The sequence below is a fragment of the Barbus barbus genome (genome assembly GCF_936440315.1).
Source record: "Barbus barbus genome assembly, chromosome: 21".
Lineage (NCBI taxonomy): Eukaryota > Metazoa > Chordata > Actinopteri > Cypriniformes > Cyprinidae > Barbus > Barbus barbus.
Genome location: NC_136749.1, coordinates 16,219,111 through 16,236,476, shown reverse-complemented (window position 1 = coordinate 16,236,476; position 17,366 = coordinate 16,219,111). Strand labels below are relative to the sequence as shown.

General features: G+C 36.5%; 3 protein-coding genes across 6 annotated transcripts; all 3 read right to left on the bottom strand.

The window, feature by feature from the left end:
- Positions 1 to 95: 95 nt before the first annotated feature.
- Positions 96 to 4,207, bottom strand: hcst (hematopoietic cell signal transducer). Its single transcript, XM_079444860.1, has 5 exons — positions 4,075 to 4,207; positions 3,708 to 3,771; positions 3,041 to 3,061; positions 2,524 to 2,655; positions 96 to 2,426 (listed from the first exon to the last, which is right to left on the bottom strand). The coding sequence occupies exons 2-5, from the start codon at positions 3,751 to 3,753 to the stop codon at positions 2,383 to 2,385; spliced, it is 243 nt and encodes an 80-aa protein (XP_079300986.1). The 5' UTR covers positions 3,754 to 3,771; positions 4,075 to 4,207; the 3' UTR covers positions 96 to 2,382.
- LOC306887219 (uncharacterized protein) lies at positions 4,125 to 10,398 on the bottom strand. 3 transcript variants are annotated; one of them, XM_079444803.1, is made up of 5 exons: positions 10,143 to 10,398; positions 9,141 to 9,764; positions 7,475 to 8,451; positions 5,274 to 6,429; positions 4,125 to 4,261 (listed from the first exon to the last, which is right to left on the bottom strand). In XM_079444803.1, the coding sequence occupies exons 2-5, from the start codon at positions 9,757 to 9,759 to the stop codon at positions 4,242 to 4,244; spliced, it is 2,772 nt and encodes a 923-aa protein (XP_079300929.1). In that variant the 5' UTR covers positions 9,760 to 9,764; positions 10,143 to 10,398; the 3' UTR covers positions 4,125 to 4,241. The 3 variants fall into 3 exon arrangements, with proteins under 3 accessions (XP_079300929.1, XP_079300928.1, XP_079300927.1); XM_079444802.1 differs by lacking the exon at positions 4,125 to 4,261 and having other exon boundaries at positions 4,324 to 6,429; positions 10,129 to 10,398; XM_079444801.1 differs by lacking the exon at positions 4,125 to 4,261 and having other exon boundaries at positions 4,330 to 6,429.
- Positions 10,399 to 11,737: 1,339 nt separating this feature from the next.
- znf576.2 (zinc finger protein 576, tandem duplicate 2) lies at positions 11,738 to 17,111 on the bottom strand. Of its 2 annotated transcripts, none has more exons than XM_079444825.1 (5): positions 16,987 to 17,111; positions 16,076 to 16,251; positions 15,249 to 15,364; positions 13,806 to 13,949; positions 11,738 to 13,556 (listed from the first exon to the last, which is right to left on the bottom strand). In XM_079444825.1, the coding sequence occupies exons 2-5, from the start codon at positions 16,218 to 16,220 to the stop codon at positions 12,765 to 12,767; spliced, it is 1,197 nt and encodes a 398-aa protein (XP_079300951.1). In that variant the 5' UTR covers positions 16,221 to 16,251; positions 16,987 to 17,111; the 3' UTR covers positions 11,738 to 12,764. The 2 variants fall into 2 exon arrangements, with proteins under 2 accessions (XP_079300951.1, XP_079300952.1); XM_079444826.1 differs by having other exon boundaries at positions 11,880 to 13,556; positions 16,076 to 16,248; positions 16,987 to 17,085.
- Between the last annotated feature and the right edge of the window lie 255 nt (positions 17,112 to 17,366).

Sequence of the window (17,366 nt, the reverse complement as noted above, 5' to 3'; positions counted from 1 at the left end):
GGCCACTTCCCTTTCCCTTAAAAATAAGGATTTGTGATGTATATATTTATGCACTGAGTGTGTTTAAAATAATTTGTAAATTGCAAATACATGTCAATGGTGGTATACTTTTTTATTGTTTACTGCATAAATATTGAATCCACATTTTTGTAAGCAAACAGGTTTAAACATTTAAACTGTTTAGTTCTCCAAAATAATATCTATCATTACTGAATAGCCGAAGTGCAAATAAATGTAGAAATGTATGTGATGAAAATTGTAAAAGACATTTTCTACTTCCTTTTTTTTCAGCGGAAGATTCACAGTCTTGTGCTTGTTTTGGACACAGGAATTTCTGGGAGATTCCAGAGCAGAGTCATTTTTCAAATTTATAATAATACACAAAAAAATAACATGCTAATGTAAAAGTATAGATATGGTGCATCTAAAAAAATTTGAATATCTTAGAAATCTTATTTCAAAAAGTGAAAAAGTGTTCAAATATTTTAGATTCATTACAAGTAATAAATTTCTTGTAATTTTTTGTTTGTTTTAATTATGATGATTAGAGCTTAAAGCTCATGAAAGTAAAAAATCCAGTATCTCAAAAGGATTTGCAAAAAAGAAAAGTTCAAGTTCTTTAAAGTATGTTCATTTATGCACTCAATACTTGGTCGGGGCTCCTTTATCACAAACTCCAGCATCAGTGAGGTGTGGCATGGAAGCGATCAGTCTGTGGCACTGCTTGGCCACTATTGAGCCTTCAGCTCATCTGTGTTGTTGGATCGACTGTTTCTCATCTTTCTCTTGAAAATATCCCATAGATTCCATATAGGGTTCAGGTCAGGCATGTTGGCTGGCCAATCAAGCACAGTAATATCATGGTCAGCAAACCACTTGGAAGTGGTTTTGGTACTGTGGGCAGGTGCTAAAAGTACGTCTGGTAGATGGCTGCATTGACTTTTGACTTTGGACACAATGGACCAACACTAGCAGACATCACGACACCCCAAATCATCACCGATTTCCAGAAACTTTGCACTGGACTTCAAGCAGCTTGGATTTTGTGCCTCTCCAGTCTTCCTCCAGACTCTAGAACTTAATTTTTCAACTGAAATGCAAAATGTATTTTTATCTGAATAGAGGACTTTGGACCACTGAGCAATAGCCCAGTTCTTTTTCTCCTTAGCTCAGTTAAGAAGCTTCTGACGTTGTTTCTTTTTCAGAAGTGGCTTGGTAGCCCTTTTCCTGAAGACGTCTGAGCGTGGTGACTCTTGATGCACTGACTCCAGCTTCAGTCCACTCCTTGTGAAGCTCTCCCAAGTGTTTGAATCAGCTTTGCTTGACAGTATTCTCAAGCTTGCGGCCATCCCTGTTGCTTGTGCAGCTTTTCCTACCCAAATTCTTCCTTCCAGTCAACTTTGTATTTAATATGCTTTGATACAGCAATCTGTGAACAGCCACTCCTTTCAGTAATGACCTTCTGTGACACCTTTGTGGAGGGTGTCAGTGATTGTCTTCTGGACCACTGCCAAGTTAGCAGTCTTCCCCATTATTGTGGTTTCAAAGAACAAGAGATACCCGGAATTTATACTGTAGGGATGGTCATTTAATGAAACTCAAATGTAAATATTCTAATATTTTGAGATACTGGATTTTTGACTATAAGCTCTAATCAAGCTGTCAACTCTAATCATCAAAATAAAAAAATAAAAAGTTTTACTTTTTTAAATAAGTTACAAAAATTATTTTATAGGGCACAGTTGTCAAAACCAGCATCCGCTGTTTGGCTCGCCATAGCAAAAAAAAAAAAAGGGGGATTAAAACTTAATTTCTAATTTATTTTGTTTTATTTTATTTATTTTTGTTTTATATTTTGAATTGAAATGTAAAAATATAAATTGGTGAATTTGATGAAAAAAAAAAAAGTACTTATCTAAAACAAAAATCTAATTTAATAGACTTTAATATTGTATAATTGGGTATAATACAACATTTTCTTTTGGCCCATGACCCCTCATCCAGTTCCAGTTTGATTTTTGATCCCAGGCACCGAAAGGTTTGGGCACCTCTGTTCTAGTTGAAGAACATTGTAGCAGAAATTATCCACTAGGTGTCAGTTTTTTTCTTTCACTGCATTTATTGCTGCTGATAATGTGCTAAACAGAGTTCCATTATTTGTATACTTTAAGCAATAATTTAATTATTTAAGTTTTCAGTGACATAAATATGGTAATTTTGCCTTATTTACAAAGCAACTATGATATGAACATGATTTTAAGTGTGTAGAGCCACAGGCTAAGCTAGAAATGTAAAATATAAATCATGCTATGATTATATCATGACTTATTGTATTAAATGTCAGTAAGTCTTCCATTGTTCATGTCAGTCTTCCAAAGATCTTCATGTTTTGCAGTTTGCTCTGACATTCATGTAGACTTCGTCAGCTAAAGAAACACATGGACACATGCTTGTTAAATGTCTTCTGTGCACTGATTTCAGAATTGCTAGAGAACATTTGTGTGGGTCTATGTAATTTCTCACCATTTTCTTTCTTTTGTCTGCGCTTGCTGGCGTACCAGTAGGTGGTAGTAACAATGAGGACCGTCACTGCAATATCAGCGAATATAATACCTGCTATAGTGTCAGAACCAACTCCATAACACGAGCCTTTGTCTATGAGAAAAAAATATGCGGTTGAGGTACCGTACATGTGAAGTACACCGTACATCCTGTTTAATACATTTATGTGAAGAAATGTAAACAGGTACAAATTATTGTACAAGAGTCTATCGAATATCTAAGGAATTTATATGACTGATTTGAAAACTATGCAAAAAAAAAAAAAAAAAAAAAAAGCTAAAACCAGCCTAAGCTGGTTGGCTGGTTCTAGCCACTTTTTTGCCACAAGCTAAAACCAGCTTGACCAGACTGGCCAAGCTGGGGGACCAGCTGAAACCAGCTAAAACGTCCAGCCAACCAACTTAGGCTGGTTTTAGCTGGGGTTTTTTCAGCAGGAACTAAACAAATAATAAATATGCTGACCAAAAATCTCTCTTACCTTCAACAGCACTGACCATGGCTTGACACACGAAGAAGAGGAGGAGAAAATAAACATGTAATATGTGACCCTGTGTCATATGTAGCACAGGTATATTTGTTGCAAATATAGCAATTGTAGCATACATTGTATGGGTCAAAATGATGGATTTTTCCTTTAGGCCAAAAATCTTTAGGATATTAAGTAAAGATCGTGTAACATGAAGATATTGTGTAAATTTCCTACTGTAAATTTTTGATTAGTAATATGCATTGCTAAGATCTTCATTTGGACAATTTTAAAAGCGATTTTCTCAATATTCTGATTTTTTTTCCACCCTCAGATTCCAGATATTTGCCAAATATTGTCCTATCCTAACAAACCATACATCAATGGAAAGCTTATTTATTCAGCTTTCAGCTTATTTATATCAATTAAAAAAAAAAAAACTTACACCATACATTAAATGCTGAACACAATTATCAATATTAGGCATAATTTGGCCTAAACCACTAACACAAAACAATATGTGGAAAATTACACCTCTATGAAAAAACTAACAAAAAGTTTATCTGTTTCCTCTGAAAAGTGCATCATTCTAACAGGATATTGCTGCAACTATGCAGTGCACGGTGGTCTGGGTGAAGAAAGGATGAGAGAAGGGGAAAAAAACATTTGTCTCACCTACCCAACAGACAGATGGAAAAAATGATCAGAAAGCTTTTCTTTGTCATCGTTGTGTATTCTTTCGTCTAACAAGAAAAAACACAGCTGTATTCAATCTATAAAAATGTCAATATATTGCAAAATTTCAAAGAATAGCACATTTTATGAAACTAGTGTTCAAATAACATTAATATTTACTTATTTAGATATTCCTAAAATAAATACCATTTATGCATTTTACGATAAAACAAAACGGTTTTATAACATTATCAAAAGCTTTAGCATATATGATGATATGTCTTATGGACATTCTTAAGTCTAAAACAAGGACGAGGACGCTTACAACAATTAACAACTAATTTTACAATTTTACAAACAGTTTCGCTTACCAATGAAGTGCTGTGCAGCGATTCATTTCAGCTTTTGACGAAGAAACTCCTCAACGGTTAACCTGCTTCCGCCCACTTGGTTTTGAAGTTCTCCATTTATGAGTCATTTAAGTAGGTGTAGCCTGTTTGTGCGACTCTCAACTCAATATTTATGAGACCTTAATAGTTCAAAGACCTGAGTACAGCACTGTCGATTATAAAACAATTTCACTTTGATTAACAACGATCCGTGTTCTCAATAAAAAAAATGACCTTAATATTTTTCATTTATTTATGAAAAACTGTATTTCACATTATAATGATATCATGATTCTATGATATCTTGAGCCAAGCTGAATTATTTTGCATACACACAATAGTTAAAGAAAGAACTGAAAGATGTACTGAAACATTTCTGTAATAATAAAAAAACAGGAATCGTAGCACACACCTTCCCTTAACAAATAGTTTCTGTTCTTTGTAATACCTCTTGACCAAAAAAAAAAAGTGAAACTTTGAGCAAATGCTTATACATTCAGTAAACAGACATGATTCCTTATATCCAACATCTGAGATAGAGATACACTAACTTTTTTTTATTTTTTTATTAATTTCTTCTCATATAGTATTGTTTTTTTTTACTGATATTCCCAGTATCTTATATTTTATTTTATTGCTTATTTAGAAAAAAAACTGAAAAACTTTGTTTTAGTACACAAAGTCACAATAGTCTTAAACTAAAGGCTAAATATATATAAAACAAAAGAAATGATTTTTCCAAATTTCCAATCTACATTTATTGTATCTAGAAGACAATGTAAACAAAATTATACTGTGAAAGAAATGTCAAAAGTGGAACACTTTCAAAACACACTTGGCTTAAACAAATTTCAATTTGGTAAAAAAAAAAAAAAAAAACTGTTTTCCAAGTAAACGGAATGGAAGTAAAGTCTGTGTAATATCAATAACTGCAAATCAATTTAAAATAATAGTAAAAAAACAAAAACTGAAATACTCTTGAACTAAGGGTCACAACTCTGTGCCAGACCGTAGTCTTTTTTTTGATGGACTACATGAAGGGGATTGTTCTGTAGTGTGAGAGGCACAGTTAACAGAAGAGAGCTCAGGACTGTCGGTGTCGGCTGCATGCTTCATGTAGTGCTGGATCATATCCTTTTCAGGAAGGACTTGTCCACAAGTCACACATTCATGAAGCTCACCTTCCAACATATCCACTCCGCTGTCTTCATCCCCAATCTCCACTTCCATGCTGCTCGATTCCACATCTTCATTCATTTCAACCTCTACATCAAAACCAGATTCGTTTTGCCCCTGTGGACAGTTTTCTGATTTGTCCCCCGTCATGGTAAATTCCATCTGCGACTCTGCACACATCCTGTCAGATGACACCACTTCTTTGAATAATCTCTCATCTTTACTGGCCTTGTTGTGGTAAGTCATTTCTGAAGAACAAGAGACTAGATCATGAGAGCCTGTTTGCGAAGAATCCAGCGTTTGCGTTTCCGGTTTTCTCTTTAAAACTTCTACTCCTACCATTACAGGCAAGGAGTTGAGGTCCTTCAAATTCGAAGAGCTTTTCTTGATGTTGTCACCACCATCCTTCTCCTCCTTTAACTTTATTAGACATAATGGTGTCATGGTGCAAGTGGGATTGAGAGATGCATTTTCTGATGAACTCCCTGGAAGTGTTTTTTCATCCCCCAGTGCATTAGGCTTCAAATTTGATTGAGTTTCCTGCTTATTCTCCACTTCTCTTTGTGCAGTAACGTTCGTTCCCTCATTTGCTACTGCCACACCTGCAGCCTGTTCACCTGCCTTTACATTTTCTGTAGCAAACACTTGAAAAGAACCCTGATCTTCTAAAACAGTCCACCTCTTCTGAGAAATACTGTCATGACTCTGCACAGGAATGAGTGTGTTTGAAGGAATGTTGGTTCTGCTGGGCTCTATAGTGTCTTTCCCTACCTCTTTACTAATGACAGTGCCAGACGGGACCACCGGCCTAGAAGCGACACGTGGAGCAGATGAAGGTGTTTCTAAGACTAGAGAGGATGGTAAAACGTTTTGGGAGCTCTTGGTAGGAACTGAGGTAGTTGAGTACTGTGTAGTGGGAACTGGCAGAAGCATGACCAAAGGCATACCTGGAGGAGGCTCTTTATTTAAAGTAAACTTCCACCTACCATCAGCAGGCTTATTCTGGTCACCGAATGGAACCATGTGGACTTCCTTCAAGCTACTGGGGAACGTGGCAGGTGCTGAGGCCTGAGCAACAGTTTGGATGATTATGTTAGAAGTAATTGGTTGCATTATTTGTGGAGAGGGAGTTACTTTTGGTTTGGGTTTCTTCACAGCAACCTGTAAACAGAATTATACGTTTACATTAAAAAGACATTTGTTTGTTTTTTTCAACAGATTTATATAGCTTACATAAGCAGGGGTTTCCAAACTTTTTTCCATTATTTAGTTTTATTAAGAGTCAAATTAAATATTTATTTTACTATCATTTTACTAAAGCCAAATAAAAACACTTTCTTGAAAATATTGACTATTAACCTACTGTTAAATATATAAAACAACATTTTCAATTCAATTTATTTATATGGCACGTTTCACAGTAAAATCAATAGTGCTTGAAAATATGTGGCAAGGAAATTTTTGATTGCCTTTATAAAAAAAATAATGAATTAATGATTGTTAAATGTCAGTGTAATTGTTAACAATCACATGGCTTTCAACCAACCTTTACCAAACGCTGTTATTTAGTTCAATTTTAAATAGACAGGCTAGTTCACCCCAAAATGAACGTTTTCTCATCATTCTCATCAGTTTTTCCAAACCTGTTTCTGGTCTGCATCAACTTACATAGTATATACAAAGTCAATGGGGACCAGCAACTGTTTGGTTACCAGCAATTTTAAAATCTCTCTTATTGTGTTCAGCAGAAAAAACAATTCATACAGGTTTTGAACAATTTGAGGATGATTAATTGATGATGATTTTTGAGTTAATAGCTTTTATTTTTATATTTTAACTTCAGATTGTTTCAGTAATTTTGTTATGTTCTGTGCCACATTTATTAGGTTTTGTGCGTTTTTTATTTATAACTTTTATATTTTAGTATTAATTCAGTTTAGTACGTTTTTCAGTTGGAATCATTTTAAAGTTTTCATCTAATACTTATATTTTATTTTAGGTTTATTTCAATCAGCAATAAATAAATAAACAATAATAATAATAATAATAGTTTTACTATTAAGTTAAATGTGAATTCTCTATTTTTATTTATTAATATGTTTTACCATTTTTTTTCAGTAAAATTCCCCCTAGCCCCTTTAAACCCCCTGCTTTAGAGCACAGTAAATTTGGTATTCTTAGAATGAAGGTGAGAGAAAATGTTTACCACTGGTGGTGTCACCACTCCACATGTCTTCAGGTGGCTGTCATAACCCTGTTGATGTGGGAAGCCCAGGCCACAGTCCTGGCAAAAACACGGCCTCTGTCCCGCATGCCCTCCCATGTGTGACATTAGCATGAGTGATGAGCGGAAACCCATCCCACATTCAGCACATTTTAGGACCCTCTGGTGAGTGCTTCCGTGCTTCTTTAATTCCTCAATGCTTGCAAAAACTTGTCCACATTCCATGCAGCGGATCTCATCTGTCTTGGTTGGCAAAGCTCCTTGATGACCCCAGCATCCGGTGTCCTTCTTATGCTTATCAAAGTCCTCTTGACTTTGAAAGAAAACCAAACACGCCATGCACTGGATGTTCTCTGGCTTACATTCGTGGTTGTGGTAGAGAGAGGGCAAACGGAAATGACGTTTGCACTTTAGACACGTATACGGTAAGACGCCCATGTGAGAGAAACTATGGCGTAACAAAGAAGCCTTGCTGGAGAAGGTCCGCTCACAGTCTGAGCAGGAGAAGATGCCTCTGCTGTGCCATTCCAGGTGACGGAGCAGCGAGTTGCGAAGGCGAAAACTGGCGCCACATTTGAGGCATAAATGTCGCTTCGCCTGTTGCTTGTGTGCTTCGATGTGACCCTTGCACACATCTAGGTCAGTGAAAATCTGCTTGCAAAAATCACACTGATAGAACTCTTTCTCAAAATGGTTGGTGTCCAAATGCTGCTGGAGCTGTTCCTCGGTCTCAAAGATGGTTGAGCAAACACGACAGTGGATGGAGGCCTTCTGGGAGTGGGAGCGAAGGTGCGTACGGTAATTGACTAACTGGCAGAACTGCTTGCCGCATTCATCGCAGCGGTAGGGGCGAACACCCGTATGCATGTTTAAATGTTCTCGGAGTAAGAAGAGAGAGGAGAAGGTGAGATCACATACATGGCAGCGATTCTCTTCATTCTCTCCAGATCCATTTGTCTCTGAAATTGAAGAAAAACATGTATCAGTAGCTGCTGTAACAGGAAATTGTTTGTCTTACCAGGCTGTTGGAATCATCAGTTAGAATGGGCTGGAAATTATCAACCAATCAGAAATGTTTTGCATTATATGCCATCACTTCCCAGCAAATATGTATGCTTATGAAGTTACAGTATAGCTGTCAAGAAGTTGCATCTTTTCTTTTTTATTTAAAACAAGAACTAGGTGATTGTACTTAAAAAATATATATTTCTAGCACAATTTGTGAAGATAAACTTTTGTTTTTAAACAAATGAAAAACTATATACTCTAATATAACTATAAAAATAAAAACTCAAATTATTTTAAATGCTTTATTGTCCATTACATACAGTATAAAAAAAATATTTATTTTTAGATTTACTAAATATTACAATTTATTATTGTGGCTCAGAACAAAAGCTTGTAAGTGCTGAAAAAATACATTTTAATTTACATTTGTTTTGTGTATTTAAAGATTAATTTAGATTATCATTACACAATGCCAAAGGTATTTAAAGAAAAATGAGCATTCACAATAAATAAATAGTTAATAGTAAAAAGCTTAAATAAAAAAACTTCCAATCTCTTTTTCTTAAATAAGGTAAATAACAAAATCTACAAAATAGTGTACAAACCATATCAAACCATTGTTAGGAAAATTGTACAGTACCTGAGCACGAAACATCATCATCATCTTCTTCCTCCTTGTCTTCCAGAACATCATCTTCCTCCTCTTCTTCATCATCAACATCATCATCATCATCATCAGTCAAAAATTCTGCATCCTCATCTGTCCTTTCTTCGCCAGACACAGCATCATCTATTGTGAGACCAGAGGCTTCCTGGCTCACTTCTGAACATTTCTGTTCCTTGTCATTATTTTTTGTTCCTTCTTTTCGGTTTTGATCTTCATCATCATAATCATTTCTCTGTTCTGTCCCTTCTCTTCTTCTTCCTCTTTTCCACAAATTGCAAATGACTTTATCCTTCTTGTCTGTGGAATTGATTTTGGAATTGCTTTGAGCTGTTTCTCCGTTACTTGAACAGTTATCTTTGAAGGGAGTGTAATACTGATGATCCTGCAGAAAGCTTTTGTCAGCCGATGAGCTCGCCACAATGCAGGCATCTTCATGAGAGTCTGCGGGCGTTTCAGTCTCTGGTGCTGGCTTTTCAGTGGCATTCTGGGTTGGCAAAAAGTTCTCTTTAACACTCTGTGGCTCACAGAGAGGGAAATTCCAGTTTGAAAAACCCAACTCTGTCAGCTGGATATCGAGGGTAAACTCTGACATGGTGCCTTGAAGAGAAATAGGAAAAATTATCTGTGCAAATCAGTTTTTGCTGTCAAGACATCAACAAAGTCTGTTGTAATTTTTTTCTTCATTAATAAAGAGCCACATGTACCACATATTTAAACATAGCATGTGTGTGTTCCTATATAATTTTAAATAATTTACATATATAAAATTGTACAATTTCCATATTTGAGATTACTAATGTAACTAGCTTTATAGCAAAAGAGGTATTTCCTGTTTACAGAGAAATTAAGCAAACAGTTTCCACAACATCTAAGATTAACCGCATGGGTTAAAGACATGGAAAAAAATAACATTTTCGATCTGTTAATTCAATCAGCACGGTGAATACAGAAACAAGCTTACTTCACTTATATTACCTAGAAGTCTTCGACGAGCTTTTGAAAGCACCTTCTGTTCAGCAATGCAACAATAAATCTGTGCTCATGCCGGGTTTATTAACTGCTCAACGACAGTCTATCATGATAATAAACCACAACTGTATACCGCGTGATGGTAACTGCCACCAGGGTTAAAACTGTTTTGTCACGACTGACAATAATAGAACTCAAACCAGGTTACACGAGCATACAGAAGAAATAAGGTGAGCCACTGTCCATCCGATACTTCCGGTATAAAATGCCCGAATAGAATGTAGAGGGTGCCATCTGCGGGAGGGGAGCGTTAGTGCAGTCATTCGAGAAAGCCAATCACAGTGGACGAAATTATTAGTTTGAAATTAATTGTATTACTTTTCAGACTGTTAAAGCGAAAAAATGCATATTAAATACCTTCACTTGTTCACATTATGCTAAACATAAAGTGCAACGGTTTCAGGGATACGTTGAATGAGGCAGTGTGGTTTAGTTAAACGAGACTAAACTGTCCATTTAAGGCAGTGATGGGCAACTTCGGTCCTGGAGGGCCGGTGTCCTGCAGAGTTTAGCTCCAACACTGATCAAACACACCTGAAGAAGCTAATCAATGTCTTCAAGATCAGTAGAAAGCTACAGGCAGGTGTGTTTGATTAGGGTTGGAGCTAAACTCTGCAGGACACCGGCCCTCCAGGACCGAAGTTGCCCATCCCTGATTTAAGGTGTTAAAATATAAATAACATTTATAATTTACCACCAGCAAACAAAACATTATAACATACATTTACTCGCACTGTTCTTCGTAATACTATATGGAAATCAACCTGATCGAGCTGTTTATTCATTTATATTAGTGTAGTTGATCCTCTTTCAGGTTGTTTACTCAAATAGATTGAGGCCAAAAAACGGATTAATTTTTCTCGCAATGGTGGTGCACAAATCCACACAACAACTTTTATGTATTATTGTTTTGCTCACAGGAAGATGATGCCAGCCTTTCCGGTGTCATGGAAAATCCTTTCCCGCTTGCTAAATGCCTGTCTATGAAGGCACTGTCCTTGAATCATCTTCTAGTTCATCAAACATGCTTTCCTTAACCACTATAGCTCTGCTCGAAGTATGCTGAGCTTGCTAACCAAAGGCTAACTGAAAAGGCAATGACTCTAACCATTCCGATATCCATTTTCCCCCAATCTTCATGAACAATTTAATAGAGGTATAATGTTATAATAGGTATAAGAGGTATAATGGGAAGTCGTGGCCTAATGGTTAGAGAGTCGGACTTGTAATCCAAAGGTTGCGAGTTCGAGCCCCCGGCCGGCAGGGATTGTAGGTGGGGGGAGGGAATGTCCAGCGCTCTCTCCACCCTCAATACCACGACTGAGGTGCCCTTGAGCAAGGCACCGAACCCCCAATTGCTCCCCGGGCGCCGCAGCATGGCTGCCCACTGCTCCGGGTGTGTGTTCACGGTGTGTGTGTGTGTGTGTGCATTTGTTCACTACTCACTGCTGTGTGTGTGTGCACTTGGATGGGTTAAACGCAGAGCACCAATTTCGAGTATGGGTCACCATACTTGACAATACGTCACAACAACGCAACTTCAACTTGTGAAACAAATGCTCAAGCTGGTCTTTGTTAAGAGCAAACACATTAGCGTGCAAAAGGATTATGTACATATAATGTTAAAGGATTTTTCATTAAATGCTTCACAGTTAGGCAGGAATGAAATGTTATCATAACCCCAAAATAATTTATGGCAAAAAGGAAGAAACTTTAATCTGTGATAGCGATAGTTAGAGAAGTCACACTTGACTGTAGTCTTAAATTGAAAATTTCCAAGGATTTTTAAACTCAGTAAAGCATCTCCTCTCCAATCTCATTAATTCATCATCATGGAAATTCTGTATGGATACACCATAAATTAGAATATCAACACAAAAATAAATAAAATTGGAAAACATTTAAAACATTTTCAATTAATTATTCAGACATTTACTTCAATCAGAGAACTGTCTTAGTTGCGGCTAACATTTAAATTCAAGTCAAATGTCAAGTCATACTGGTAAAAAATGGAAACATTTGAAATCAAATTTAGCCCAATCTCAGCAGAAAACAATCATTTAGTAAATCTTTCCTCTCACCATTGTACACGCTTTTAAAAATAAATGTAAAAACAATAACACATAAGATTCATAGAAAAGACTTTAAAATTTTCCAAAAAAGAAACAAAACAAAGTGAAGCCTTAGACAATATAATAGGCGTTTCTGTGGGTTTTCTTGATGGTATTAGTTACAACATGGTTACCCTACAAATGAGAATTCAGTCATGGTATGAATCCTGTTACTTTCCATGCCAAAGCTATGTACAGATGTCAAGATACAATTAGGCACCCGAACATGGTTACCATTGGTTAACCGTGAACTCACTACCCTCTGGGGTTCCAGTTTTCAAATAACATGTTCACATAGTGTTGATCCCGAGGGTCACACAGCTGAAGGATCCCCTGCTATGTTACAACTTAAAATCTAAAGTGAACCCTGTCCCCACCTACATTTCTATACACAAAACTTTTAAAAATTGAATTTGTCTTCTGTTAACATACACCCTGAAAATTCTCCCAAACTGAATTATCTCTTTCCAACTGGCTTCTCTTCTTTTCCATGGCTCTGTTGATGAGCCTTCAGGTTACTTTCTCTGCCAAAGCTCTTCCCGCATGTGGGGCAAGTGTGCCGGCCGGCACTATGCGCCCTTGCCATGTGGGCCTCCAGCTGCTCAGGTCGGTTAAAACTCTCCTCACATTCTCCACAAGCGTGAGGCTTGCGCTGCGCGTGCTTTTCTTTCTTATGTGCACGAAGCTGCGTCAGGCTGGGGAAAGTGAGATCACATTCAGTGCAAGGGATCTGCAGAGCTGGCTGAGGAACAGGTTTCTTGTCATCATTTTCTGCTTGATCATCTTCTGCCTTGGGTTCCTGGGTAGATTTGGCAGGGCGGCCTCGTCTTCCAGCTGTCTTCACATCAGCTGTGGCTGGTTTTGCAGAAGTGTCTTCTGAATGGTTGGTTTCCTCAGGCCCCTCTGCCTCTTCCTCCTTTTTCTTTTGCTTCGCTTTCTTTTCACCAGCTGCTCCGGCCTCAGTTTTAGGTGGTCGCCCTCGACGTTTGACGGCGGCACTACCGTTGCAGTGCCGGTCACCTGCGTGGTTCTCCTGATGCTGCAGGAGCTCTGCCTCTTCTTCAAATCCCCTACCACATTTTCCACATCGGTAGGTCTTAGTGGAATCCTCTGCCTCCTCTACGTCCATGGGCACAGGGTGCTGGGTCAAACGATGGTTACGCAAAAGTCCAGAGCTTCGAAACATCTCGTTACATTCTTTGCACACAAACTGACGTTCAGGACATACTTGCCGCCGATGTGTTGTTAGCTTGTGGAAAGAAAGTGGTGCATGTTGAAATATTAATCATAGGCTTACATTTACAATCATGGCACGTGTAAATCAACAGCACATGGCCATTCTTTCAAACACCACAAAAACAAAATGGCATAACATTTTTAGCAACGGTATATTGCCTATTTTTGGTAATCAAGTATTTAAGATACTTAATACTCAATAAAAATTAGATTTTTTCTGATCAAGCGTTTTCTGTTTTAATTAATTTAAAACTCCTCTCACCTCTGAGAATGTGCGGAAGCATTCTTGGCAATGTGCACATTTGAAGGGCTTGTCCTCCTTGTTGTGGGTTGACTGATGTTGTGTCAGTTCCTCAGAGGAGGGGAAGGTTCGATCGCACACGTAGCATGTGAACAGAGTATCGCACTGTTGATGCAAAAGACAATAGGCGTGTGAATATACATTGAAGCAAACCAAACTAATTAACAAATTAAACCAAAATTATTTCATGTTTGAATTTATCACTCGTTTCTTGCAAAAGTCCCTGCTCTGTATTTTACAAGCTAATTTTTATTATTAAATAAATAAATTCAATTAAATAATATGGATGGGTAAGGAGATAGAAAATAGAGTTTGTACTTTATAAAAACCATTACAACTATGGAGAGTCCCCATAAACCACATATGCAAAGAAGTGTTTGTGTGTGATATATATATATATATATTTATTGGTGTATTGCATTAGTTATAATAGCTATATGGCGGCATAATTCATGCTATACACGTTCTAACAATTAACTGTTGCATCTACTATGTTAAAAATAAAACGGAAGCACAGTGCAAATAGCTCCTTCCTCTGAAAAAAGCATCTCTTCCACTTGGTGGCAAATTCACAGCTTTCAGTTTGCCAAGTGTGAAATAAAGCTGACAGAAAATAGCTGACAATTAATATAAGGACTTTACTATCATTTAAAAACATTAACAGAGCATTAAAAGAAAAAGTCATTTTAACAGAAAAATCAGGTATTTGGCACATGAGTAAAAAAAATAATCTGATTTTGTAGCAAAAGTTTTGGCAGAACATAAAGCTCAACAAAATAAGAACATCAGCACCAAACAAACGTAATCAAGTGTAAAAGAGTGAAGCCAGTGGTGCTTATCAGAGTCAGTGAGAATGGGATTTACATTTAGTGAACACACTGCTTTCCTATTTTATTAGTCATTTGATTTGGGTTAATGGAGTTTTCACCTACAAAATATACATCTGCTCATCTCTACAGACATCTGCACACTTCTGTGAAAGTCAGTGGCATTAGAAGAATGCTTTAAAAATAGACACAAAGCAACACAACCTCACTCAATTATGAGGACTGATACTAGTAAACTAAACTGAGAAACCATTCTGGAGTTTGACACAGAAGTTTAATATTTGCATGAGTATAATATTGAGTATATGAATTTTGTTTTGATCAATTACATTTACTAATTTCAGATGTTTTAATCCAAAGCTACTTACAAACGAGGAGTATAAAAAGCAGAAGCAAAAATCTTAAGGAGACAATAACATGAGAAACTATAACAGGAATAGTATGTAGAAGTAACAATATTATCTACAAATATGATCATATCTAATCAAATCAAACTGTGAATGACGTAAATGACTGAATAAATTGTCAAATAATCAAATGTGTGTTATGGCGCTATCAAAGTAATACTTCAGCTAACCTGTTGAAGCTGCTGTTTATACTCTTCCCGATGACTTTTCTTCATATGCCTTTCCTTGGCTTTTGAGTTGCAGAAAGTAATAAAACACTGGAAACACTGCAGGCTTTCATGCTGGTCTGAATACAGAGAGAGAGAGAGAGAGAGGATGACAAATTCAAACACCAGTGTGGGAGACAATGCTAATTACAAGTTTATAATAAGTTGTTGTTTTAAAACGTGTGTATTTGGCTCAGTGTTGATGTCTGTATAGGTTGTTTATTCAGTTTTAGTTTTATTTAATTTTAGTTATTTTAGTACTTCATACTATATGGAAATGAAATAATATATATATTGAATTTATTTTTATATGCATGTATATGTGTGTGGCTGTACATACACATGTAGTTGTTAGAAGCATTATTATACTCATACCTTTTGTTGTTTTAATATTTTGAATTGTTTTTAGCTTATTCGTTTTCATTTAAATGTTTAGTATTGAAATGCTGTTGTATGCATGTCAATTCTATTTAATTTCTTTATTTTCTTAAATGTGAGTATATAGTATTTACAGAGTTTTTAGTTTTAGTTACTTTTTCTTATTTGTAAGTCGCTTTGGATAAATGCTAAATGACTAAAAGTAAAAATAAAGTAATAATAAAACAGTGTAACATCAAGATATAAAAAAGGCCAACAGCAGATATATATATTTTTTAAAACTCAAGGACACCATTACACTATATACAAAACTGGCTTTATGCAACAGGTGCCCATTAGAAACATACATTTAAACCTGGAGGTCTATCCAAATCCATTCCAGCATTAAATCAGTGATTTTCCTTCATACTCACACGACTGAATTACAGGAGGTGGTGCATGTTGCTGAATGGAGGTGGTGTAGGTATCCTCTGTCTTCTCAGATGGCAGTTCAGCAGGGGCAGCAGCCTCTCCTCCGCCCATTACTATCTCCTCTATATTCAGTATGTTTGAGTCCATTATGAGGGATTAAAAATTCAATGTACGCCTGCTGTAAATGAGATTATAGTCAATGTAAGTTATACAAAAATATACGTTATACACGTATTAGAGTGTGCACATATCACAAAAACCGGTCACCCATTTAAAAAGCGCCACTCATATATTTAATTAACGCAAAGACGCAACTGAACCGTTTCTACGAGTTTTCAGATTGAAGTTTTGACACTACCGAATAAGAAAAGTCACCCGAACCATTCAAACAGACAACATAGCAGACGTGCTCCAAGTAACATATTTACGTACCTTTGTTTCGAACTTACCATAGCAGCAGCCTAAAATATTTGTGCATAACACAAAAATATGGTTTCATTTTAGAAAACAGAGTTAGCAGACGAAACGTTTCCAATCGCGCGTTTTAGAGCCGCCTACCGTTTGTTTGCATTAACTAAACTATGCTAAGCTACATGCTACCGGCTAATGAGGCCTACAGCGGCCTTAAGCTTCTGCAAACCAAACCAATGCTCTGTAGCTAACTAGCTAATTTTTTTACGCATTGAAATTAGCCCCACTACCAAATCATCGAAACCGCTGTAAAAAAAAATCGTTTGAACGGAGATGTTTATTTTTTTTTACATTAGCCAGCTGCTGAGCTCGAGGTTAAACTTGGTGCAGACTAACAACCAAGTTCGCTCGCCAAAGGCTCTTCAAACAAAGCCCAAGAAGAGGAAAACATTTATATTTTAAGTTCATTCAATTTCAAAAATTCACTTTGCTAAATTCTTACCTGAAAGAGAATAACCTTTTTGTCCGGAGGGAAAAGGCATAAGCCAGAAATATATATGAAAATAAAGGGTGCGCAAACGTGTAGTCAGTGACCCGCTGCTGAGACTGAAAAAACCTGCATCACGTGCCAAAGCGTCCGCTGTACTTTCCATTGTGCTCGAAGGAAAGCAGAACAGGTATCTAGATGCCCTGTTTGTCATGTAAAACAAGTTAACGGCTTCTAAAATGATTTAACAAAATAATTGCAGACTGAGAAAATAACTATACTATAATTGTATAGGTTAGATATAAATGCATAAGCGTTTATCACAAGACTGAGCTCATTCTATAAAATGTAAAAGCTTTTATTTCATACAAATAGATTGAAGATGCCTTTACAAT